Here is a 27,603-nt window from a genome sequence, read left to right on the forward strand (position 1 = left end):
AACATCACTAATTATTAGAGAAATGCAAATCAAAACTACAATGATGTATCACCTCACCCCAGTTAGAATGGGCATCATCAGAAAATCTACAAACAACAAATGCTGGAGAGGGTGTGGAGAAAAGGGAACCCTCTTGCCCTGTCGGTGGGAATGTAAATTGATAAACCACTATGGAGAACAGTATGGAGGTTCCTTTAAAAACTAAAAATAGAATTACCATATGACCCAGCAATCCTACTACTGAGCGTATACCCAAAGAAAACCATAATTCAAAAAGACACGTGCACTCCAGTGTTCATTGCAGCACTATTTACAGTCGCCAGGTCATGGAAGCAACCTAAATGCCCATCAAGAGACGAATGGATAAAGAAGATGAGGTACATATATACAGCTGAATATTACTCAGCCATAAAAAAGAACGAAATTGGGTCATTTGTAGAGACATGGATGAATCTAGAGACTGTCATACGGAGTGAAGTAAGTCAGAAAGAGAAAAACAGATATCGTATATTAACACATATGTGGAACCTAGAGAAATGGTACAGATGAACCGTTTTGCAGGGTAGAAATTGAGACACAGATGTAGAGAACAAACGTATGGACACCAAGGGGGAAAGTGGCGGAGGCAGGTGGTGGTGGTGCTGTGATGAATTGGGAGATTGGGATTGACATATATACCCTAATATGTAAAAATGGATAACTAATAAGAACCTGCTGTATAAAAAAAAAACAGCTACAGTAATCAAAACAGTATGGTATTGGCACAAAAGCAGAGTGTATAGATCAATGGAACAAGATAGAAAGCTCCGAAATAAACCATGCACTTATGATCAATTAATCTATGACAAAGGAGGCAAGAATATACAATGGAGAAAAGATAGTCTCTTCAGTAAGTGGTGCTGGGAAAACTGGATACCTACAGGTAAAAGAACAAACATTCTCTAACACCATATCAAAAAATAAACTCAGAATGGATTAAAGACCTAAATGTAAAACTGGATACTATAGTAGTCCTAGAGGAAAACATAAGCCGAACACTCTTTGACATAAATCATAGCATATTTTTTTTGGCTGTGTCTCCTAGAGTAGTGGAAATAAAAACAAAAATAAACAATTGAGACCTAATTAAGCTTAAAAGCTTTTGCAAAGGAAACCATAAACAAAACAAAAAGACAACCTGCAGAATTGGAGAAAATATTTGCAAACGATGCTACCGACAAGGGATTAATTTCCAAAATATACAAACAACTCATACAGCTTAATAACAGAAAAACAAAAAACCCAATCAAAAAATGGGCAGAAGACCTAAGTAGACATTTCTCCAAAGAAGACATACAGATGGCCATCAGGCACGTGAAAAGATGCTCAACAGCTAATTATTAGAGAAATGCAAATCAAAACTACAGTGCGGTATCACCTCACACCAGAATGGCCATCAATAAAAAGTCTACAAATAATAAATGCTGGAGAGGGTATGGAGAAAAAGGAGCCCTCCTACCCTGTTGGTGAGAATGTAAATTGGTGCAGCTACTATGGAAAACAGTATGGAGGTTCCTTAAAAAACTGAAAATAGAATTACCATATGATCCAAGAATCCCACTCCTGGACATATATCTGGATAAAACTCTAATCTGAAAAGATACATGCACCCCAATTTTCATAGCAGCACTGTTTACAATAGCCAAAACATGGAAGCAACCTAAAAAAGATGTGGTATATATACACAATGGAATATTACTCAGCCATAAAAAAGAATGAAATAATGCCAATTGCTGCAACATGGATGGACCTAGAAATCATATTAAGTGAAGTAAGTCAGAGACAAATATCATATGATATCACTTATATGTGGAATCTTATAAAATGATATAAATGAACTTATTTGCAAAACAGAAATAGACTCACAGACATAGAAAACAAACTTATGGTTACCAGAAGGGATAACGCGGTGGGGGGAGATAAATTAGGAGCTTGGAATTAACATATACACACTACTATGTATAAAATAGATAAACAACAAGGACCTACCCTATAACACAGGGAACTGTATTCAATGTCTTGTAATAACCTATAATGGAAAAGAATCTGTAAAAGAATATATGTATACTTTTATATGTATGACTGAGTCACTTTGCTGTACACCTGAAGCTAACACAACATTGTAAATTAACTGTACATGAGTTTAAAAACCGGATTTAAAAAACTGCATGTGAATCTACAATTATTTCAAAATAAAAAGTTTAATTAAATAGATTACTGAATTGTAGAATCTGGGTGGTGGATATACAGATATTCACTATAAAATACTTTCAAATTTACTATATATTAGAAACGTTCTGTAATGAAATATAAGAGAAAATAGATTTTTCATGTCTACAAATGCAGCACGTCACCATTACATCTTTACAATATTATAATGTGTATATTAAATGACAGCTTGAAATAAATCCAGAAATCACACACATTGGTATTTAACCAGGTGAAATGAGCCTATATTCACACAAAAAATTATATGTGAATGCTTATGATATCTTTATTTACAGTCAGAAACTGGAAACAAGCTTAATCCCTCATCTGGGGCATGGATAACCAGACTGTGACACATCCTGTAATGGAATACTACTCAGCATTAAAAAGGAACTTACTACTAATACACGTAACAGTATGGATGAATGTCAAATGCATTCGCTCAGTGAAAGAAGCCAGATTTAAAAGACTGCATTCAATATGACTCCTTTTATGTGACATTCCTGCAAAGGAAAAAGTAAAAGGACAGATATCAGACTAGTGGTTGCCAGGGCTTGGGCCTGGTGGCATAGGGTATTTCAGGGCTTGATGGGACTGTTCTGTGTCTTGACATTCATGCTTGTTACACAACTGTGTATATTCATCAAAACTCAGAACTGTACACAAAAAAGGGTGAATTTCACTGTATGTAAATTGTGTCTTAATTTTTAATAATGAAAAAGTGTGGCCATTAATGATGAAAAAATGTGGCCGTTGCTGGGGGAGAACAAGTGTCTTGACTAAAAACCAGCCAAGTTAAAGATAATTTTAGAAAATACTTTTTCAAATGACACATGTCCACCTTCTCTCCCACCAATACCCACCCTTAGTCATACACTCTCTCCTCCCAGTTGTAAACTTTCTCTAATGTCTTGATATGAAATTCACACATAATAGAGATGAAGAAACAAACTAGAAGGATGTTATTTCACTACAGCATAAAATTAAACTCTGAAGTCAATATGTTTAATTATAAGTCTAAGTTAAAATTACACAATTAGTTCAGAAAATGAATTTCAGTGGCTGAATTGGGGAAGACATGGTCATTTATATTAAAAAGTATTTATTTCACTAGAAGCCAACAGTATGAAAGGTGTGCTAAAAATAAAAGAGACATAACATAATATAATCTTGGCCTTCAGAAAGGTAAATATTCAACGATGAGAGTAATATTTACACTCTGAACTTTGTTGGATCACAGCTGGAATATCTTATATAGTTTTGTCACTTAAGGTAACTCGAGAGACAACAGCTGCTTGTAAGTTTGTGAAGGGCTGTTATGTAGGAGAAGCAGTAGACTTTGTGTTGCTGTGAAGATACCAGGGAAGCAGGCAGGTTTTATACTTAGGAGTATTTCTAACAGTTAGACCAGTACAAAAGTGAAATGGTACTACGTCTGAAATATTAAGCACTCTGCTTTGATATGTGTTCAGAGGCACATCGTCTCCATTCTATGGTCTGTGGATTGTTTGATTTTATTCTCTATCTTACTTTAAGGTTTTAATATACTGTTTATATGTATTATTCAAAATATCTTCCCCAGGCTAAGCATACTCATGTTTCTTTATCTGATATAGCTGTTAGACCTTCAGTCATTCTGGTTGCCCTTGTCTCCTTAGTTATCAGTGCTTTTGTTAAAATGGGGTGGTATTTTCATGAACTGTTTTCTAGCCTGTCCACGTGTTGGCAGGTGGTACTGCTGTCTTCTGTATCTGACTGTCTAGACCCAGTCCTATAACTTCTATTCTCATTTTCTACAGTTTTAACCAAGAACTTTTAGATTGTTTATTTAATACCTCTTTCTAGAAAACAGAGACTAGCACCTTAAATAGTATCTGTACATAGTAGATGTATTTGAATGAATGAATTTCAACTCTGTTCTATGTTTTCACAAAGTTAACAGTGATTCACATTGAGGTTACTTGAAACATGCAAAAGTTTCTCTCTTTTTTTTTTTTCTGTACAGGAATTTCGGCAGAAAGTAATGTTGGGAACTCCTTTCCTAGTTATTTGGCTGGTTGGGTTTATAGCAGACCTAAATATTGATTCTTGGCTCATTAAAGGGCTAATGTATGGTGGCGTTTGGGCTACAGTACAGTTTCTTTCAAAGTAAGTGTGTTGTTTTTAGCTACATTTTTAACTGGACATGTAAGGATATAGTTTGGACCTGGCTATATGAAATTAATGTTTTGTATATTTAGAATACTGCCTTTATATAACTTGTTTGATCTTAATGTTAAAGAATTTTTGGCAGATTTATATCTGAAATCTTTAACATTTTTAACATTGTTGTTAAAAATGACTAAATGTACTTTGAGTGACAAAGTCTAACATATAATTTTTAAGGCTAAAATACAGCTTTAAGACATTTCAATAGAAGTAGACTCAAGTTTGTTGAACTCTAAATGTATTATATATTGCTTATTTCTGGGTAACTATAATGCTTGAGCTTACCTTTCCATAGGAATTATAGTGTGCAAGAAAGAGGTTTGATTTTAGCACAAGGTAGAGTCTAAGCATATGAAGTAACGCTCAGTTTTGTTTTGTTTTTTTAATTTTCTCTTTCTCCTTTTTTATTTAAACATTGTGATCATGCCCTTTTCTTCTTATCCCTAGATCCTATTCCCCTAAAGTGGCCCATCCAGCAAACTAGGCAGGCATTTATGATCCAGAACTTCCCACCTAATTTCCATTCCTTTAGTACCTTGTTTTCACCAGAATTTCAAAAGAGAGTTCTGAAAATAATTCAGAGAGAGATGAGAATGACTGGTAATGCACTAATGTGGTAACTCTCAGGAAGAGGCTTAATTCTAGGTAATTAATCTCATTTTAGTGTTTCTAGGTGCTCCAAGGGGTAGTGTAGGTAGGAATTCACCAATACTCCCTACTTAGTGTACATGGATGATTGATCCTGCTTATGTTTAATAAAATTTATCAGTATTTATTTTTCCTGAATTCTGAATGCTGTAAATAATGACCTTTAATTCTTCCAAGTTAGCCAGTTCATTCCCTTTGAGAAGATGTGCTGAAAGCTTAGTGGGAATGTGTAGGTAAGGAGAAATAATGATGAAACATGGAGAAAAACTTGGGGATTGCTTTGCGCTCATTTGTTAAAATTATGTCTTTGGTGGATAATATGCTGGTTGATAGAGTTACTATACTATATATACTAAAGTGAGTTATTGTTTTAAGAGATTAGGAATACAGTGAAATTCTAAAGTTGAAAAGTACATAGAATATAATTTTAATTCTGATGAATTAAAAGTAGCTTCAGACTCTTGCTGAGTCATTCAGCTGTGCACTCATTTCTTATTGAGTACTATGAAAACAGTATTGATATTTAAGCATCCTGGATTTCTGGGTTTTGTTACGAGTATACTATACAGAATATATGTAATTTTCATTTAAATAAATAAATATTCTTTTTTACAATGAAATATAGAGTTCAAATTCTATAAAACTTCTTGTGTTTTACAGATCCTTTTTTGATCATTCAATGCATAGTGCATTGCCCCTTGGAATATATTTGGCAACCAAATTCTGGATGTATGTGACGTGGTTCTTCTGGTTTTGGAATGATATCCTTTGGTTATAAAGGTCTTAGTTTAATAATAATTTAACATAAGAGCTGAACTACTCACGACGTGCTACAGTAAAACAGTATTCCTAGAAAAATAAATATGAACTAATGTATTGTTTTAAAATGTTTCATATTTAATAAATTGCTTTTCAAAGCTGCTTTTAATAACATCAGTAATAATAATAATAGTGACCATTTATTGATTTTTTTAAGGGCATTTTCTTAAATACTTTGTGCTCCATTTAGTATACATCCTATATGTTAGTACTGTTGTCTCCATTTTATAGATGAGACAATTTAGGCTTAAATAGCTTAAGCTGTTATTCTTGCCCAAGGTCACACAGCTAGTCTCTAATAAAGCAGGGTAGAAACACATATTTGTCTTATTCTATAACACTTATTCTGAACCTTTCTACTGAACTGTGATTTCCATGTTTTAGTGTCAAATTATTTTCTCTAAATATTTTCTTATTATCACAACTTACTAGTTTGCTTTGATAGGTAACAGTTAATTTTCTCTTTTGCTTCATGAAAAGCATGTAATGCTGTATCTTCAAATGTTGCTAACTTCAGCATATTATTTCAGTGTACTATACTTTTAAAAAGTAATATAATTTGAAAATGTAAATGTGTGTGTATGTGTGAGGTTCAGATCTCACATCTCAAGAAGTCAGATTCACATCTCAAGAAATAAGGACAATGTCAATTTTTGATATTTTTAATAGAAAAAATCAACCTGTAAGACAGTCTATTTTATTATAATAAAGGTACATGTTTCATAAATGTCTTAATCATTTTTCAAACATTGCTATATAAAGTATATAAGATTTTAAATGGTATGCATTATTCAGTGACTTTTAACTGTTCTGAACAATATTAATTAATAGCTGGTTTCACTTCACAGTGTTACATGTTTTAATATTGCATTCTTTTTAAGTTGTCTTGTGTATTAGATAAAAGCAAAATATGCTAATTTTCTTTGTGAAATGGAGCCTCAGAATTGTAACTACACTTCTAATTCTTATATTTTCACAGCATTGTAGGATACTTTTAGAAAGTATAGTACTTTTAAAATACTTTCTTAGCGTAGTGTCTACTGAAATTTTTCCATGTGACAGTTTTCACTAGCTCATTCTGGGCTTGTATTATACTTTGATATAAAAATTGTTCTTCAGGGATTTATTAAGCATTAGAACTGTCTTACTGGAACATTTAATGAGTAAAACATATCTGCTCATTTTCAGTATCTCATCTATTTTAAATTTATAAAAAGCACTGACCTCTGAAATGACTTTAGTATTCCAGACATATTTTCTAACTTTGCTTCCTAAATTGGGCAGTAAATTTTATGTTCAAGAAAAAGTCAGGTTCACATCTCAAAATAATTTTAGACTGTTGCTGTACTCTTATTAATCTGTTTGGATGTAAGTAGAGAAAAACAGGATAATTAGTAAAGTACCAAATAATGAAAACTTTATGCCAGAGAGTTTTATATAGTCTGTGTATAAAGACTTGTGCCTAGGAACATCAGATGGCACTTAAGCACTATACTTGGAGACCATTTTAAACAGCAAAATCACACAAATGCTAAACAAGAAGGCAGAGTATTGCCTCATGTACCTCAGCGGGGAATGTGTACATAGGGCAACTCATATTTCTTGCTGCTTTGCACATACAAATGACTGCAAAAGCACTGTCAATATTGATTTTGGAGTTACAAATAAATTCTAGCTAGTAGGCATGAGGATCAACTGTATAAAAGTTATTTTAGTTCTCATAATATGTTACCCAACTTAAGTGTTTTTGTGGTGGTAGTGAGTATTATATTGATGTAAACCATTTGTTACAATAAATTCTTTTTCTTTTTTACTATTCATTAGATAAGTATTACCCCATATACATGTTATATTTGTTTAGTGATTTTCTGGTTTATAGTTCTTTCAGATATGTTGTTTTACTTGGTTCTCAGAACAATTCTTTGAGATTAAAAAAATAAACCACACAAATCGTAATGCTGTTTTCTAACTGTTGGAAAAATTGAGGTTCAGAGAAGTTGTATGTCTTGCTCAGTTACATAGCTAGGTAATTATCGAGAGTCTGATATAGAACCCAGCTCTTTGACCTGATACAGTATGTCTTTAAATGCCCTATATTCTACTCTGAACATAATTTTTAAGTTCCTAAACCTTCTTAGAAAGCAATTTAGCAACCTGTAGAAAGGGCCTTTGATCTCTTAATTATTCATAAGTAAATAATAAGAGATAAGATCAAAGATTTATTTACAAGGATGTTTATCATAGTACCATTTACAATATAATAGGGAAAAAAATGGAAATAACCTAAATGTCCAACCTGAATAGGAGGAAAGATTTTTCAGTTATGTGACATATGGTACAGGATAAAATAGCCATTAAAATGCTTTGCTAAGACTTAGTGATATGGGCTCATACTTAGAATATAACAAATGAAAAAATACTAAATTGTATTTACAGAGAAATTCTAATTTTAAAACGTGCGAATGATAAGAGCCGGAAGTGAGTACATGTAATTTTAGCTGTGGTTATTTCTGGGTGTGAGATTTGTGAGTGATTTCCTTGTGCTTTTATTTATTTGAAAATTTTGTTCATTGACCATGCTTCTTTTATAATAATCAAACAACTCTAAAATTCACTGTCGTAAACAGTAGAGTCTACTGTTTATTGTGTTGGCAACACTTTTGAAATAACTTATTAGGAATTTTATATCTAAAAATAATTATTTTTCAATCAGGTCTTAAGCTTCTTAGACCAAAGGTGGATGTGAGAAACTTATGGAACCCGGATCATTACATATGTAAAAATGAAAACAGTGCAGAATTATCATTTTCGCCATTCTTTCCTATGCATTTTCCTCTTGAGCATTTTTTCCTGTAGTTTACTCTTAGGACTTCTTCAGTTTTACATGTATCTCTGCTAGTTTCCTTCTCATATTTTCTAAGCTTTTTAATCCCTATCTTTAGGTATCCAGTCATCACCTGTGAATTCCAACAATACTGCTATAAATATTCTTGTATATCTTTTTTTTGTGCACATGTGCAGGTTTCTGTGAAGTCATTAAAGATACTCTTACAAAAGTTCTTAGTTCACATTGTGTTTGACTACTGTGTATAACGAATGATGTGATGGGAGAGGTCAGTGTCTTCCTTTTTGCTCATTAGAGAACTCATTGCTCCAGCACACTCTTTCCTCACTCAGTTGCATTATCAACCTCGATGTTTATCAAGTTTCCTGTACTCTATTCGGTTTATTGATTCGTGTGCCTTACCAGTACTGTATTGTCATATTACTGTAGCTTTATTCTTAACTCATGATATCTGGTAGGCCATGTTTCTCAGGAATATCTTACCTCTTTTTAGCCCTTCGCACTTCTACTTAAATTTTTAAAAATCAGCTCCTTAAGTTCCATGGGAAGCCTAATGCAATTTTGATTGAAATTCTGTTTAAGCTATAGAATAATTTAGAGAAAAATGACTTCTTTCTGATATTTAGATCTTTGCTATTTCAGAATATCCTAGAGTGGGTGGCTTAAACAACAAAAATTAATTTTTTCACAGTTCTGGATCAGGATGCCTGCACGGTTGTGTTCAGGTGAGGGCTCTCTTCCCGGCTTACAGACAGTCACCTTCTCCCTGTGTCCTCACATGGCAGGAAGAGAGTGAGAGAGATCTCTCCTTTCCTCTTCTTATACAGCCACAGTCCTGTGGGGTTAGGGCCCCACCCTTATGACCTCATTTAACCTAATTATCTCCTAAAGAGCCTGTCTCCAGGTACAGTCACATTATAAGTTAGGGCTTCAACATATGAATTTGGAAGAGGGGAGACATGATTCAGTCCATAGCAGAAGTCCAGGGTGGGATTGATAAGAATTCGGACTTTGTCTTTTCATCCACATTTCCCATACTATTAATACAGATGGAGGTGGGATTAAGAACTACCCCAGGCAGCCTGTCTCACCAGAATCATCTTCTTTCCTTGACCTCCAGTTTGAACTTTATGGTATAGTGTGGCTTGTCCTCTTTCCAAAGTTGTTGCTGGCATTTGGCGGGTCACTTGGTTGGTTTGATTTACTGTTTTTGGTTCATTTTTTTGGGGGTATTATGGTACGTTAGAGCTGCAGTTCACAGCAGGCATCAAAATAACATCCAAGTAGATTAAAGAGTTAAATGGAAAACGAAGATTCCATAAACATTTAAATGAAAACGTTGATGACAAGTATTTGTTTTATTTCTAATTGGGGGAATGTTTAAGCATAAAAACATAAATTCAAATTAAGAATAAAATAGTGCTTCTCTTGCTTTTAAATTCGCAACTTTTTTCCTTTACTCAGTGCTAATGCAAACATAGTGATCAACAAATATGTATTGCTAGTGGGGTTATAAACTGGTGTATCTTTCTGTAAATAATCTGATGGTACAAAAATATATATCAAGCTATAAAAATGTTCATACCCAAAGATATTGTTCCCATGATATTTAATGACCCAGGATATACTGCAGAGCACTTTGGAGAGGCAGAATAGCATAGGTAGTAAGAGCCTAGCTTGTAATACCAGCTCCACCTCTAATCCATTCTTTAATCTTAGACTGCCTAATTAACCTCTGCCTCAGTTTTGTCATGGGGATAGCAGCAGGCTTTATCATAGGGATTTTGTGCAGCCTAAATGGCTTGTAGTCAGTGATAAATAAGTGTTACTTTATTAATGTTAATAAATATACAGTGATCTCAATTATGATTAAAAGTGCAGAGTACCGGGCTTCCCTGGTGGCGCAGTGGTTGCGCGTCCGCCTGCCGATGCAGGGGAACCGGGTTCGTGTGCTTTGCAACGGGAGAGTCCACAACAGAGGGAGGCCCGCATACCACAAAAAAAAAAAAAAAAGTGCAGAATACCAAAAATAAAAGGAGTTATCTCTAGGTTGTAGAGTTATTGTTTTTGTCTTTATGCTTTTTAGTGTTTTCTAACTTTCATTAGGAAAAAAGGTTTACAAAAAACAGCCATACCAAAAAATTATTTGTTAAATGCTTTAAGTTAACTGCACTGATCTATTGCTAAAGCTAAGTTTAAACTACCATTTGAAGATATCTAATCTCTTTACCTTTAAAAAAAAAAGAAATTCTTTAAGTTCATCTGATATTTAATTCCTGAATACCCCTTTCAAATCTGTAGTCATTTACTGAGGTGCTAGTTAGCTCCCTGCAAATTTAATCCAGGCTGTAAGAACCTGACCTATGTATTTATATGTTAGCACTTTTTGAAACTGTTATAATAAGATACTGCCCTGAAAAATGCCATGGTTCAGCATTCGTTGCACATACATTTATCCAGCTTTATTCTTAAGCAAATTTTGCCTGTTGGAAGAGCTGAAAATTTGACTTTCTGTTTATTCTCTGCTGGCTGTACCCATGGATTTTGGGGAATAAGGATGGTGAAAGTTGGGAGTAAATAGGGGACTGGGAAAAGAGAAATCACTTTTATATATGGCAGGTGATATTAACTACTCTTTCTTCTTCCTTTTTTTCCTTTTGTATTTTAAGTGGTTGCTTAGTGTTTTCATATTTACCAAACAAATATAGGATTGTTTCATTCATGAAGCTGTTCTTTCTTACCTGTGCTTCATAAGAAATGTAAAGAGTGTGTATACATGATAATGTCCAAAAGTCTTACAGAATGTTTGTATGATACTTGTACTACATAAAATCTTTTTTTTTTTTTTTTTTTTGGCCGCACCCTGTGGCTTGTGGGATCTTAGTTTCCTGACCAGGGATCAAACCCAGGCCCTCGGCAGTGAGAGCTGGACCACCAGGGAATTCCCAGACTAACATTTTATTAAATCTTCTGGTTTTTTTTTTTTTTTACATGTACATGGGGGCCCTCATAAATAATGAAGACCTGAAGAAGTGACCAGAGTAGGAATCTTTAGGCCTTTTAGCAAAGAAACGACACATTTTTGAAGAAATGACAAGACAAAGGGTTTGAGCTAGGGGCAGTCAGTTATGGGGATGTGACTAGGAGCTGTGTGGGGAGACTAGTGGAAGAGAAGGGCTAGCGCATTCAGTATGTGAACACAGGTCCCTGTCTGTCAGTGTCCTTCCCAGGCTTTGGTGATGAGTCAGTTCCTTTCTTCTCTGGTACAGGGAAGGCACCATTCTCGTGGGAAATTTTGTGGACAGCTTTTGTACCTATGTAAAATCTTGAAAATGGTATGTTTTGTGTCCCCAAAATGTGTTGCTCTAGCAACATTGCTTTATTTCTCCCAGTGTTATTGAAAATAGTCTTTGATTCTTCACTTATAAGTGCCTAGTACATTTCTTATATTTTCATTAGGTAGAAAAATGTAAACATAGAAACTATTTCTGTTTTAAGCAAGTTTATAAGTACCTTTTCTAAAATTAAGGTCACCTTGAATGTGGGCAAAAATGGCAATGGAGAGAATGTAAAAACAATCTTAAATAGATGGATATGATATCTAAGTGGTAGATTTTAATGCATATAGATAAAATATTGATAATATGCTAATTACTTTGAACATGAGAAGTCCCTTCATTTTTGTCAAAAGAAATAATGATCATTTAAAAATAATGTATTCACTCACTTTTAAAAAGTGTCAGATAACCCTACATGATTTAAAGTTTATAAACAATTCACATTTTTATTTTTTACACTCACTTATGAGCAGAATGGGAAATGTATTTGTTTGATGTAATAGATAGACTAACATGTATAAATGTGATCTATTTTGATGTAATAAATAAACCATCTTGTATTTTTTTGTAGGTTTTTTTGTGGGTGTGTGATAAAATTTTACAGATTATAAGTTTACCTATAATAATAACTAGTTTTCATTGCTTCTTTAGATTCCTTAACTTTAGGTACATCTCAACTTTTTATTTATCCATCTTCCATTCCTTGTCAATAGTATTGCACTTTTCTACAATTTTGGAAAATCTTGGAAATCAGATCCAGGGATTATTAAAGCTACAGAGGAACAAAAGAAAAAGGTAGCAAGATACAATCTAACTAGTCACATGTGTTTTATTGCCAGATTATCAGTATTTTTAGCAGATAATAGAGTGCAAAAAAGGAAACTAGAAATTTCAAACCAAACTGAAATTATGTGTAGTTGGTGCTCACCTTTGGTGTTCTTGTGATGCCTGTCCTTACACTTCCATGACATTTTAAAATTTCATGTTTCTCTCCTTTATAAGGATTATGATTGTTTTGAGGGACAAATAACAGTAGTTTACACATCTCTGTAAACCTTCAGCAAATAAATATGCATTCAGTAAATGTTTGTTAAATGACTGTAAATTAGAAGGCCACTAAACGGGTTGACAGTGTAGATATATTGTTCTAATAACTGAAATGTTTGTATGTATGATCCAGGGCACCCCTCATCTATAGCTGAGGTACGTAGGAAACTGAATTTATAATCCAAAGATGTCACGGTAAGTAGAGAATTGGATTAGAGGCAATTAGATCATTTTAAGAGCTGTTTAATCCAGTCTCTGAAAACAGAATAAATCCTGATGAATTATTTCCTATCCACAGTGGATTAAAACACTAGTAGGTTCTTACGGTCTAATCTTCCCCTTTCTAGGCTGCATAAAGAGTGCTACCCTTATGTTCCAGTATTCTTTAGACGTTACCGGTTATTGATTTGCCAGGTTTTCTTAGTCATAATCCAGTTCTGAAGATTCAGTTCTTTATTTGACTTAGGTTTACATTCATCCCTTAATCATCAAAACCTTATGCAGACTAGTTCTTAGGATAGGTCATTTAGTTTTATTCTCAGAGATATATTCCCATAAGTAAATTTAGGGTTGCTTTTTCATATATCCAAGAAATAAAATTCCTATATTCATATTATAATGAAATAGCAGAAGTAAGCGAAGAGATTTTATTATCTTCAACTGAAAACATTGGTTAATTAAAAATGAGCATTGCGTTTGCTGATACTCATATTTATTTTTATTGAAGTATAGTTGATTTTCAGTGTCTTGTTAGTTTCAGGTGTACAGCACAGGATTCAGTTATATATATTTTTTCTTTTTCATATTCTTTTCCCTTATAGGTTATTACAAAATATTGAGTATAGTTCCCTGTGCTATGCAGTAGGTCCTTGTTGGTTATCTATTTTATATTTAGTAGTGTGTATTGATACTCATATTGATGGCACAATAGTTGGTATTGTTCTGTTTTGAATAATTTTTTTTTTAATTCACAGACAATAGTTGAACTTGCAGAGACAGGAAGTCTGGACCTCAGTATATTCTGCAGTACCTGTTTGGTAATATTTTTTTCTTTATTCTTCCCTCTCTCCTCTTCTCCTACCAGTGGCATAGTGTAGAGAGTTTGAGAAACCAGGACAGTTTTCTTTCACTGAGCACATTTCTTGACCCACCCCTGCAAAATGCCTTTTAGATCATGGTACGAGAGGAAAGATGGTGAAAAGATGTCTCCTTTCCAATGTGCTTATTCCCCCGATGGTAGACCTTAACTACACTTCTGATTCAGTGGTGCCATTCATTTGTATTCATTCTTATTCTCTTTTTCTCTCTTAAAATGTAATTCAACAAATAAAAAACTAAGTAATAAAAGTATTTAAAATCAAAAGTTTACTATGATTCCCTAATACACTGTTATCCTAATTACATTTTAAGAACATTTATTCTTATATTTAAAGGTCACAGTGGGAAATTATTAGATAACTTTTAAGACAGCATGGCCTCAAAACTGATTCAATTAGAGCAGTTATCCATCTGTATTAGAGTGTTTATTCAACTTAGAGCACTATTTTATCATTGATATTAAATGTTGTCAAACAGGTCATAGATAAAGCTACATATGAAATTAAATGGCATTTACTTATGGAATCAGATATAGTGATATTAACATTGTTTTATTACTGTAGACATCTAATTTCTATAGAATAATACTATTTTGTGTTTTAATGATTTTCTGCTAATTTTTATAATTAGTTCTTGTGGAAAATATATGGACTGCCGCAGTGGTTAAACCATATTTCTCTACATGGAAATGGAAATATCCCCAAATCATGCTTGAAACTAAATGCTCTTTTATACCTTTAAGTTATACACTACAACTGAACTAATATCTTAACAGTTGAATAATAATAAAAATAATTGACTTAGTTTAGGATTCTGGAATGAGTTTTTTGAAACTAAGCTCTACTTCTGCAGATTCTTTTAAGTTGTTTCACTTAACCAAACAGTTGTTTGGTTATTTGTTTCTTTGACCTAACAGTTATGATTTTGGATGTTCAAAACATATACTGCTTTACTCTTGGTAACAACTTTAGGGTACTGACTGATTCTTTTGTATTTTCAAGCATGCTTTAAACAGGCTTTTGTTTCTGTGCTTTACAATGGGTAATTTACAGAATTGTATTCTTAACATTTAGAACATTTTTATACTCTACTATTCTGTGAAAATATTCTGTTCCGCAAAGTCAGGTATACATTGCTGATATCCTTGCTATATCGCAAACAGGTTTTTTTTTTTTTTTTTAACACTTTATAGGCTATGCATTTAATCAGTTATACCAAATTGTCATTCAAACATTGTATATGTGCTTTTAGCAGTACACTCAAAGCAAGCAGTGATACATGTCATGAATAGTTAGACAACTTCACTAGAGAATTTTCTTTCCATCCTGAACATTGGGGTTAAAAGTATGGTCAGAAGTAAAACAATAACTTTCCATTTTGATAAGAAGACAAACATTTGGTAACCAGTTCAATTAAATTAGTTGGATGGTTCTTCAGGGCTGATACAGATTCTTGGGTCAGCTGCCTACCACTGCTGTTGTTTTCTTATCCTGGTGTGGTTGTCATTTGGGGTCAGCAGTCTTTTCTATAGACAGCTCAATGCAGAAGCCCTTCTTAATTGGGAAATATGAATTTAAGAGTTGATTCCCTTCAGTTTCCTTGTGCATGAGGTACTTGAGAATACCTGATAAGAAGCCTTTCATCTAGGTTGGAGACAGTCTTTTAAATGATGCTTTTTCCAGTATGCATAACCCCTTGGTTATAGATCATGGGGCACCTGATCTTCATCCAAAGATAGATTACAGTGATCAGCTTCAGAAACAAGCTTAGGATATCTTCTTAATAACCCAGTTAAACTTTACAATAACATAACATAGTAACAAAGAGCTATTTGGGAAGAGAGTTTTAGACGGTGAATACTGACCTCAATTAACAAAACCAGAATTTAACATCTACTGAAACATAATCTTTTCTCTCTAAAAGTACCCTCATTTTTATCAAATATAGCCAAATTATGATTGTAGAAAGAATATCCCAAGTGGAAAACACATTTTCTAACCATTTCTTTTTTCATTGTGAGGGCATCAGTCTTGCAGTCAGCAAACAGGTTCTTTATATAGAGTTGCTCAATACAGTTTCATTATTAAGTAAATATCTGATGGTAAGAATAAGACTTTCCCTCATCATAGCATAAACATTTTATTACATATTATGTTATCATAAGCTGTGTAATTCTGGATAAATAATTTGTTATTGTAAAATAAAGAGCTTGTCCTATTATAAAATGATTCAAATTGACAGAGGTATTTGTCATTATATGGGTATCCTTTACTTGGAAAAATACACAAGACACATGTAGATCAGAATTTTCTAAAAATGAATTGCTCTGTAAGTGAACTACGGCAACTGTTGTGTTTAGGAGCCTTGTGTCAGTTTTTGTGCAGAATTCATTGACAGCTTTTGCCCAAAGGGGAGACTTAGCTGAGAGTTGGAAGTAAGGATAAAATTTGATATATCCTACTTCTTTCTGCTAATAGATTTAGTCTCATATCTGTGGTGAAGAATAACTTAGCCTTTTCTTGGGTCCACAGATTTTTTTAATACATGTAAGAACCGCATAGTGCACCTATGCCTTTTTCTTAGTACCTCAGAATAATGTGTATAATTTATTCAAACTGTTGGGGAAATGTTAGTGCTTTTATTGAAACACCAATAAAGGATGTTACAAAATTTGTTTCTAGCAAGGGTTAATAACTCTAGCTCTTGTCATGTATACAGCATTGGGACTAGCAGCTCTTTGAAGATCACTAGTGAGTTCTTGTATTCACTTGGTTGCTTTAGAGTAATGTAGAGAAAAACATTTCACAACATTTAAAACATCATAAACATGAATTTTTTATTGCCTGTGAAGACCTGAAGAATGTATTTTATGTTTTTTGAAACAAACAGGGACTGCCTAAACTTCTTAAGCATGTTGTACTTTCTTAGATAAGGTCGTGCAGTTCAGCAGAGGAAGTGTGCTGTACCTTAATCTGAGATCTCAAGATTTCTTTCACTGAAAGAAAGACGTGTACACTTACTGGGATTTTTTGCTAGATTTGTAAACTTTGGGAAGACATTAATGATGCGAATTTTAAAAGCTCTCTTTTATTCACTTCTAAATTGACCTTCCTTTTACTAAGGAACCAATTTCATTTTATTAAGCAACAACCAGTATTATGACCATTAATTGTAATACATTTTCATTAAGAAGCCTGAAGAGTGATATTTGAGGAATTTGAAGGCTGTGAATTAAATATAGTAGCATTCATTGCAACAGCAAATTGGTCTTTGATTCTTAATTATTTTTGTGAATTGATGGTTCTGCCCCATCTTAGGAATTTATATTTTAGAGTAGACTTATCCTCTTCATCTTTGTTGTTGCAGTTGAAATTTTATTAAACAGAAGTGATTTTTGTTTGGTTCTATTCCTTTGGAAACCTTGGTATAATCCTTTTCAAAAAATACCGGGTTTTTTTCATATTGTATTTTGAGAAAATAAAATGTTCGGCTTTCCTCTCTTAGGTATAGTGCGTTTCATAATCTTTTAACATGCCTGTTAACAGATACGGAAGCCAGTGAGGTCCAAACATTGTGGTGTGTGCAACCGCTGTATAGCAAAATTCGACCATCATTGCCCATGGGTGGGCAACTGTGTAGGTAAGTTTTATTAGTAATTTCTAAATATATTGTTCATTTAAATTACTCTAGATAACTAATGTAGTACAATATTAAAGTAGGTGTAGAAGGTTCATTCTAGCACCCTACAATACCCCTTGTCCCCCCAATTATTTTCTGAGTGGCAAAACATCAACTCAGTTGTAAGAGAGAGGGAAAGAGACCTCATAAAATCAGTGTCTAGAAAAGATTGATATAATTTCTCTATCAATTCTCTCTGGTGCCTACTCTTTCCTATTTTCTCCATTGGATAACAGTGAAATCAATAAGGAGGCAGATTGTGTTGTTTTTTAGTTAAACTAAAGAAAGTAAGGTAATAAAAAATATTTAAAGGTAGTTATGTACAGAGGCAGAGAAGAATGACAGATAAGAACTCTACATATCTCAGTGTTCAAGAATGGCATAGTCTGAGGAAATGAACTAAGTGGTCTGAGACGTGGCCCTGGAGATTTTATGAGAGGACAGCAGGGAAACATTACAAAGATTGTGTGAGAGAAGCCTTTAAAAAGTAGGATTTTAAAGTTTATAAAACTGAAGATAAAATAGGGTTATTTAAACCTCAAGGCAAATAGTAGAATTAAAGCTCAAATTTGTGATTTATTTGGTTCTTTAAGACTCTTTTGAATGAATATCATTGCAGTCACTACATCTTTGTGTGTCATTATAAGCATTCTTTTATTAAAACATTTATTTTCTTGAAGAACATTTTGTAAAATAAAAGATGTATGTGATTTTCGTCCAAGGTGTATCTCACTTTTCATGGAATTTCTCCACCCCTACCTCACCCCTAGGTGTATTTCCAGTTGTTTTTTCTTAGCTAAAAAAAATTGTTTCTGTTTTGTTCTTTAGGTGCAGGCAACCATAGATACTTTATGGGCTACCTGTTCTTCTTGCTTTTTATGATCTGCTGGATGATTTATGGTTGTATTTCTTGTGAGTACAATTAGTTTTTTATCTTCTTAAAACACGTGTTTGCATACTCATGCTTTACCATATTAACAAAAAATATGATAATGACAAATGTCTTTTAACTAAAAATTATGGTTTGGGGCACCTCATTACAATGAAGCATAAAGAAAAAAATAGATATAGAACTGTCAAACATGTTCAACATAGAGTATAAGAAACAGAATTATCAGTTAATTATCTTTTAATAGGCTTTAAAAAGCTTCTGGGTAAAATCACCAACATTTTTCACATCACATGCTTGCTTTACTCTAGTAGTTTATAGATTTTGTGATTGTGCTAGTTGCTGTTTCTTACCAAGCTGGGAAAATATAGTTAAGTTTGCACAGAACTTGAAATGTTTTGAAGAGTAAGGTATAATTATTGCCTATTAGAGAATATTTAAAAGGTTAAGAATAAGTTGTCATTCAGTGATCATATGGGTATAGTATCTTAGAACAAATGATGGGGTTTTATTGCACTGAGAACATAATTTGGAAAGAATTTAAATGAAAATATTAGTTACTGTCCTTCAGGGCTTGGTGGTATTTAGCACAAAGATGTATTAGATACTGACTTAAAAATAAGTCTTGGATGATTTCCTAGTCCTCCTACTCCCACAGATATTAAGAATAATCTGTGTTATTGCCCTAATGAAAAAGGAGGTTACTTCCTCAAATAGGGATTAACAGAGAGAACGATTTTGTCAGAGATCTTTACCTAATTTCTGGCAGCCCAACACACCTGAGAGAAAGCATAGTCCTACTAATAACATCAGTTCTTTATGGCAGCAGCTCTCAAAGAGTAGATTTTGTTTTGGAAAAAGCCCCCCTCACCAAGGTGATCTTGTGTTATGTTCCTCCCCTCCAAAGAAGTCTCACATATTTGTATCATCTTATCTTTGTATAAAGGAATTGTTTTTTTACATATTGTATGTATGCAATACCAATCAAATAAAAACTGTAGATCGTTACAGTACAGGTTTGTTTTTAGGATTGCCTGCTGCTTTTACTATTTCTGGTTTTGATACATTTTTTCACTAATGTACAAGGGGATTATTTAAGAGTATAAAAATACTTGCATTGAAAGTCATCAGTTAAATTCTTGGATCGTGTTTTCTAAGTGGTGCCTCTACCACAAATGTCCACACGAGGTGCTTGGAGGATTATTGAGTAAATTTGAGTTCTTCTGCTCTGATTTTAGACTGGGGACTCCACTGTGAGACCAGTTATACCAAGGATGGATTCTGGACATATATTACTCAAATTGCCACATGTTCACCCTGGATGTTTTGGATGTTTCTGAACAGTGTTTTTCATTTCATGTGGGTGGCTGTATTACTCATGTGTCAGATGTATCAGGTATGTGCAGGTGCATTAGTTGTTCTTTAGTGTGCTGAGAACTCTTAAAAATTCACTCCTTGCTTAAAAGATAACAATGTATTCTCTTTATAACCATTCCTACTTTTCAGTAGTTAAAATTTTTTCAAGAGTTAAAATTTTCAATTTGCTGTTCCTTTCTTCTTCACTCTTTCTCTCCACCTCTCCTCCCTCTTCTTATATTATGAACTTTTAACTTTCAGTACTACTCTCATCAAAACTTTTTATTTCTCTTTCCTGGTTTACATACATCCAGTTGGATATAAGTGTGAGCTTAGACTGATGGTTCCATTAATTTTGTGTGTGTTTTAATATTTTATTACCTGCAAATATCAGTATTTATTCAAGAGTTTTTTTAATTAGGATTTTTTAAAAAGCTCCTTCTTAAAGGGGCTGATGGAGAGGTAGTATGTACATAATGTCCATGCCTCCACATACACAATGCCAAGTGACCTGTTTTTAAATATTTTCCCTGTTTAACCAGCTACTTCTCACAGAGTCAGATGGTACCATGTAAACCAGCTTGATGATCTCCTGATGGAAAGCCAGAAACAGACTTCATCATTTTTCTCTCCATCCTGATCCTCTTGAGAATTAACTTGTTTTATATTAAATATTCAGAGAGTTAATGGTTTGCTTTCTCTTGCCTCTTAGATATCATGTTTAGGTATTACTACAAATGAAAGAATGAATGCCAGAAGATACAAGCACTTTAAAGTCACAACAACATCTATTGAAAGCCCATTCAAGTACGTACATATCTATGAATTTAATATTTTCTCTTGACATATAGTTCCTTACTAACTAAACTCAGCAAATATCTAGTGAGTACATCAAAGAGAAGTATTTTCTTTAAGAATGGCAATAATATATGAAACAGGGAGTATTTATTTTACTTAACAATGTGTAAAATAGCTTATAAAACATACCAAATAGCAAGATTTCTGCCAGATGAAACATTGGTTAGTTCACCATAACTTTAGTATTTATCACATTAACTGTATATAAGTTTGTGATATTTGTTTTTTCCTTAATTATACAATTCAAACTTTATTGACCTACTAACGTTTAGTATTTGTTCTTTAACCTTTCCATCAGTTTATAAATTTTCATTCAAAAATGAATGTATCCAGAAAATTGAAATAAGATTTTAAAAAATACAGTTGATTAAAATTCATTATTTAGGGAAATTTCCCAGACTCTAGGGCAACTACTTTTTGGTGCAAATTACTTACTTTATTTGCCCTCTGAATGACACAAAAATTTCCACACACCTAGTTTTCTTTTCTTTTTTTTTTTAATTGAAGTATAATTGACATATGACATTATTATTAGTTTCAGGTGTACAACATAATGGTTTGATACTTGTATACACTGCAAAATGATCACCGCTAAAATCTAGTTAACGTCTGTCACCATACGTAGTTGCAAAGTATTTTTTTCTTGTCATGAGAACTTTTAAGATCTAGTCTCTTAGCCATTTTCAAATATGCAATACAATATTAACTATAGTCACCATGCTCTACGCTGCATCCCCAGGGCTTACTTATTTTAGAACCGGAAGTTTGTATGTTTTGAACCCCCTTCGCCTATTTCGCCCAGCCCCACCCCCAGCCTCTGCCCTCCACCAGTCTGTTCTCTGTATCTGTGAGCTCGAGTTTGGTTGTTCACAGATTCCATGTAAGTGAGATTATGTGGTATTTGTCTTTCTTTGTCTGACTTATTTCACTTATAATGCCCACATGGTCCATCCATATTATCACAAGTGGCTATATTTCCTTCTTCTTTACAATGGCTGAATTTTATTTCATTGTGTGTGTGTGTGTGTGTGTGTGTGTGTGTGTGTGTGTGTCGCATTTTTTCAATCTATTCATCTGTTGATGGACACTTAGGTTGTTTCCATATCTTGCCTGTTGTAAATAATGCTGCAATGAACATGGGGTGCAGATATCTTTTCAAGTTAGCGTTTTCATTTTCTTTGGATAAATACCCAGAAGTGGAATTGCTGGATCATATGGTAGTTCTATTTTTAATTTTTTGAGGAACCTCCATACTGTTTTCCACAGTGGCTGCACCAATTTACATTCCCACCAACAGTGCACAAGAATTCCCATTTCTACACATCCTCACCAACACTTGCTTTTCTTGTCTTTTTGATAATAGCCATTCAAATAGGTATGAGGTGATATCTCATTGTGGTTTTGATTTGCATTTCCCTAAAAATTAGTGATGTTGAGCATCTTCTCATGTCTGTTGGCCATCTGTATGGCTTCCTTAGAAAAATGTCTATTCACATCATCTGCCTATTTTTTAGTTGGATTGTTTGCTTTTTTGCTATTGAGTTGTGTGAGTTCTTTATAGATTTTGGATATTAACCCCTTATCAGATGTATGATTTGCAAATATTTTCTCCCACTCAGTAGGTTGCCTTTTCATTTTGTTGATGGTTTCCTTTGCTGTTCAGAACCTTTTTAGTCTAATGTAGTCTCATTTATTTATTTTTGCTTTTGTTGCCTTTGCTTTTGGTGTCAGATTCACAAATTCATCACCAAGACTGATGTCAAGGAGCTTACCACTTGTGTTTTCTGGTTTTAGTTCTTATATTCAAGTCTAATCCATTTTGAGTTAATTTTTGTGTATGGTGTAAGATAGTGGTCCAGTTTAATTCTTTTGCATGCAGCTGTCCAGTTTTCCCAACACCATTTATTAAAGAGACTGTCCTATTCATATATATATATATATATATATTTTTTTTTTTTTAATTTGCATTCATTTCAAAGTTAAGAAACAGTAGTTTCCTAATAATAGAAATATTTAAAACTTTGAGTTTTACTCAAGCTGCTTGTCTACTGCCATCAAGCTTTTGCGGTGCTATTAATTGTTGCGTGTTTGTGGAAAGCATGTAAACCTTTAAATAAAAGCAAAAATAATAGAGTCGGTTGAGTAGTTTTGAGAATTCTCCCTTAGGCACAATAATTATATAAGGTGTAAAACTGACTGCTTTTCCAAAGGTATTCTTGAAGTTCTAAAATTTTGGGAACTTTCCTTGATATTTCTTTTTTTAAATTGCTATTCTTAGGTACACTGTCAAGTTTATGCTATTGATATTATTTTGTCTTTTACTCTCTCAATTTTGGATATAGTTTGTCTCCTTGCCAAAGAGCCACCAGTCAAGGAAAGGTTATATCACAAATTGCGTATTACACAGGAATGAAAGAAATGCGAATTTGAATAACTTTAAAATATAATTGTGTAACCCATTGTATTAGCAAAAGAGAAAAATCAGAGCCGTGAAGAAACATGAATGCATACGTATTTTGTAGAGTTATAAGCAGGTTCCTTCTGGCAGGAAACCTGAGTTTTTAAGTTTAGAAAAAAATATATTTAACATTAAAATGATATTAAACTCATACTAAATTATTGTACTAATAGACTTTTTTTCTTTTTCTTTTTCTTTTTTGGTGGGGGTGGTGTTTAGCCATGGATGTGTAAGGAATATTATAGACTTCTTTGAATTTCGATGCTGTGGCCTCTTTCGTCCTGTTATTGTGGACTGGACCAGGCAGTATACCATAGAATATGACCAAATATCAGGATCTGGGTACCAGCTCGTGTAGCAGCATCTTTATCCTATGAAGCATATTGCTGAGTGGTGCCTGAAAATTGTGTCTGTCCGTGTCTCTCTCACACTCGAATCCACATCCTTTGAACAAATAGCATGCTATATGTAGGGCTAACAGTGAATTTTACAGTCTTTTTTTTCAACACTTTTATTAACAAAAGTAAACATGGACAGAACACACTGCCACTTCTGGGAAGAATAAAGGTCTTAAAAAGAATGTTAATGGTTCTTAGTATGGGAATTCACAAAATACTCAACTTTTTGGTTTTGTTCTCATAACATTTTTCATGAAAAAAAAGAGTGAACATACTCTGTTGACAGACATGGTGTACTGATCAGAAATGCTTGATTCTAGCTAAAACTAAATTTATGGTATACAGCTAAATTTTATGATGCAATCTACTATTAGTATTGCATTTAATTCCAAGAAAGTTGTCTTAAATTGCTTCAGACTAGTATTATGTACGTGTTAGAATGTACATGTAAATACTGTGATGAAAATCATGTGGTTTTATTAGGGATCTACTGTAATGTGTCTTCAAAGACACAAGAAAATAATGTTCACCAAAAAATGTGCTAACAATATTTTATTGCTATCAGCTGTTGGCAATGCTGATATATTTCTAGTTCAGTGAAATAATTTTTAGTAACCTTGCTCTGAGGTTTTATGGTCTGATAATAAAGCACTTGCATGAGTATAGTAAGTCATGTTATTATGTTCAACTTAAAAGCCCTACTAAGTGCATGATACACCTCATAGAATGTATACTGGCACACACTCTCCAGTAAAGCATAAATTAGAATTTAATTTGATGTGCACATAGTCCAATATTTTAAGAGTTGAGCTATTTTCAAGAAAAGGCAGAACAAATAAGTTAATGCAAAATTCTCAATAATAGAGATAAATGGCTATACTGCAAAATAAAGTGTAGACAAAATAATGGAGTCTAGCTAAAGATGGAGCGTGATCTCTGTACATATAGCACATGTGAATAAAAGAAAAGCGAATGGTATTTTCTGGTTTTTAAAGAATGACCTATCAGAAAGAATTTTATCCCTAAGATTGTTTCAATTTTCCCAATATTGAATGTTTTGAAATTTGTTAATGCTGTCTGAAACAATTTCAGAAAGATTTTCAAATTGTCAAACATGATGCACTGATCAATTTTTGTTGCAGCATTTCCATACTCTCATGGTGAACTGTTGGTCACTGCTTCCATAACTATTGTTTACAGGTTTAGTCCTCTTAAGCGCTGTAGCAAACTGTGGTTCGAGCAACCTGTGGGAAACCTGTGAGAGGGAATGGGCTGGGGGAGGGTGGGAAAAGGGTGGTCAGACCAATGACAGATCCTAGACCAGTGTAAAGATTGCGTATCTGCATATAAATAATTTATCAAATAGTTTTCTCTTTGTGTCTCTATGTGTTAGTGTATTTAAAGCTGCTCATTTCATTTTATCCAACCAAAAAGAAAAGGGAGATAATTAATGAGCTTCTAGTGATGTTCAATATCGCTGTTAATAAGCATTATACCCTGCAAGTTCACTGCATGTCTGATGCTTGGTAAAATTAGTATTCTCTGTAAAATGCAGATTACAGGTATTAAAGCAATCTAGTGGTATACCCGCCCCTTGCCTTAGTAAGAGGAGCAGTGAAAATGTATATAGTTGATGTTCAGTATTTCCAAGTACCATTTTTATATAGTAGTTTCTTTGAGCATAAGTCATACATCAAAAAAATTACTCTTAGTGTACTTGAGTGTTTTAATATTAGAAAATTGGCATACGTACTTTATTTTTGAAAAGGGAAGAGATGGGTGTGGGGTGGCAATAGCATTGTGCCATTTTGTCATAGACTGTACAAAATTGGTTAACTTTACAGATGTCTCTGCTAGTTTTGACTACTAATTGGGGGAAATTTTAGATAATTTTTAAATTCAAAGTTATTTATAAAAGGCTAGAATTCATTTTAATTTTTTGTATTTTGAGCCACTTCACGTGAAGACTCAGTTGCAGTTTTTATCGAATACATTTTTATTAACAGTCAAATACAATGGTGGTTTTCTCAGAGTTTGGATGAGAGTGTTGTTACCATGTTCTTTCTTTATGGTACAGTATTCTTTCCAGTGCAAAGGAGATGTCTTTCAGTTAAATAGAAAAAAAACAAAACTCTAGATGTATACATGGAAAATATTAGCAATGTTAATGCTTTAGTACTAGCCATCTCATAGTACCAGTGAAATTTGTAACTCAGAAATGGTCTGATGGTCAGGAGCCAACCATGCCTCTGTGTACCGTCTAATTATTTTGTAGGTCTGTGTGTGGAACCAGTTTAACCCCGTTCTAAAGTTGTGTATGAAGGTGACCCTTTGGGGAATAGTTCATATCAGCTTCATTGCATACTTTTAGCAAATAGGAACTTATTTCTCAGCTCTAAACATGAATTACTTCTTTGGAATTTTTTCCTTATTTTGTTGTTCCCAGGAATTTATTTGAAATATTAATAGGCATAAAACAGCATCATTATTATACTTAAGCTATGGATATTTTTATTTTATATTTTCTTTATTTATAACTGTGCCAAGTATTATTTTGCTACTTAACGTGTTACTCTGTGGAAAGAAAAACCTGTAAAGTGTTTAATAAATTAGCTCTCCTTACATAAATTAAATCTGTCAAAATTTTGTAAAATATTAATCAGAATAAATATTGACTCTTAAATGTGTGTTTGGTTTTTTGCTCAGTTCTCTTCAAGAAATTGATGAAACACGGGTAGTGGTACCTGTGATATGAAAAAATTATTTTATATGTTTATATCTGGGTCAACTAGGAATCAGGTGGCAAGACTAGAAATTGGCAAAAGTAGAAGGTGGTGGTAGTATTCTTTAAAAAAAAAAACAAAAACCAGCAACCTCTAATTCTGTGTGTGTATGTTTGTGTTTGTAATGAATTTTTTTAAAATAAGAGAATGTGTTTTTCTTTAAGAATTTTGTATTCCATGGAGTTAATTAGGATCCTCAAGGACTGTATGAATCTCCAAGATTTAAATGTAAGAATGTCTAAAGACTCTGTAGTAAAATAGTGGAAAAGGAAACCTACCAAGCATTGATCTCAGTTACTTGAGAAACTCTGCATGACTAAGAAAGCTTTATTTGGGACTTCAAAAAGCAAAAATTATGGAGGAACCCTTTCCTGTTGTTCACATGATTGTTTATGGTTTAATTGAGAACCCAGTGGTATTAAACAAATATTTTCAGATTGGACTAATTTTCATTTCATAATTATTTTACTCTATTGAAAGTAATGCCTCGAGAGCTGTGTAGAACTCAAGTAACAATATTTTGAACAAATATAAATAATAAAGGAAATTCTACTGTAAGCCCTCCCTTTTCATTCCAGTTAGGTACTTTTCTCCTCTTTGTCTTCTTGTCTGGATTCCCCAGTCCTTCCCAGATTGGTAGATTGTACCTATGATGTAGATGTCTGGTTCTAAGAGTTTACAGAGATAATTGGAAACAAGCGGTACATACCAGGACAAGAAATCTTAGCTTCAGGTCAGAAAGTAAACCTTCAATTTCATAAAGTTCTTGGTAGTAGAGTTTTCTATTAAATATCTTAATGTGACTATTAAAATAGAAAAGTCTGTAATTCCAAGTGGAAACTTCAGAATGTCCCTTGATCTAGGTCAGCTAAGTCATAAACTCAAGGAAACCAAATGTGCCTCTTAGAAAACTCTTTTTGCCTTTGAATTGGA

General features: G+C 33.3%; 1 protein-coding gene across 2 annotated transcripts in view; it reads left to right on the forward strand.

The window, feature by feature from the left end:
- ZDHHC17 (zinc finger DHHC-type palmitoyltransferase 17) overlaps positions 1-26,718 on the forward strand; it is a 103,417-nt gene extending 76,699 nt beyond the window's left edge. Inside the window, exons 9-17 of one of the 2 annotated variants that reach the window (XM_024122914.3) lie at positions 4,253-4,395; positions 5,764-5,864; positions 12,776-12,900; positions 14,127-14,189; positions 17,796-17,889; positions 18,757-18,840; positions 20,056-20,213; positions 20,886-20,980; positions 23,709-26,718. In XM_024122914.3, the coding sequence (XP_023978682.1) occupies positions 4,253-4,395; positions 5,764-5,864; positions 12,776-12,900; positions 14,127-14,189; positions 17,796-17,889; positions 18,757-18,840; positions 20,056-20,213; positions 20,886-20,980; positions 23,709-23,847 (1,002 nt within the window). In that variant the 3' untranslated portion in view covers positions 23,848-26,718. The other variant, XM_024122915.3, reaches the window with a different exon arrangement.
- The last annotated feature ends 885 nt before the right edge of the window (positions 26,719-27,603 follow it).

This window comes from Physeter macrocephalus, chromosome 6, assembly GCF_002837175.3.
Source record: "Physeter macrocephalus isolate SW-GA chromosome 6, ASM283717v5, whole genome shotgun sequence".
Lineage (NCBI taxonomy): Eukaryota > Metazoa > Chordata > Mammalia > Artiodactyla > Physeteridae > Physeter > Physeter macrocephalus.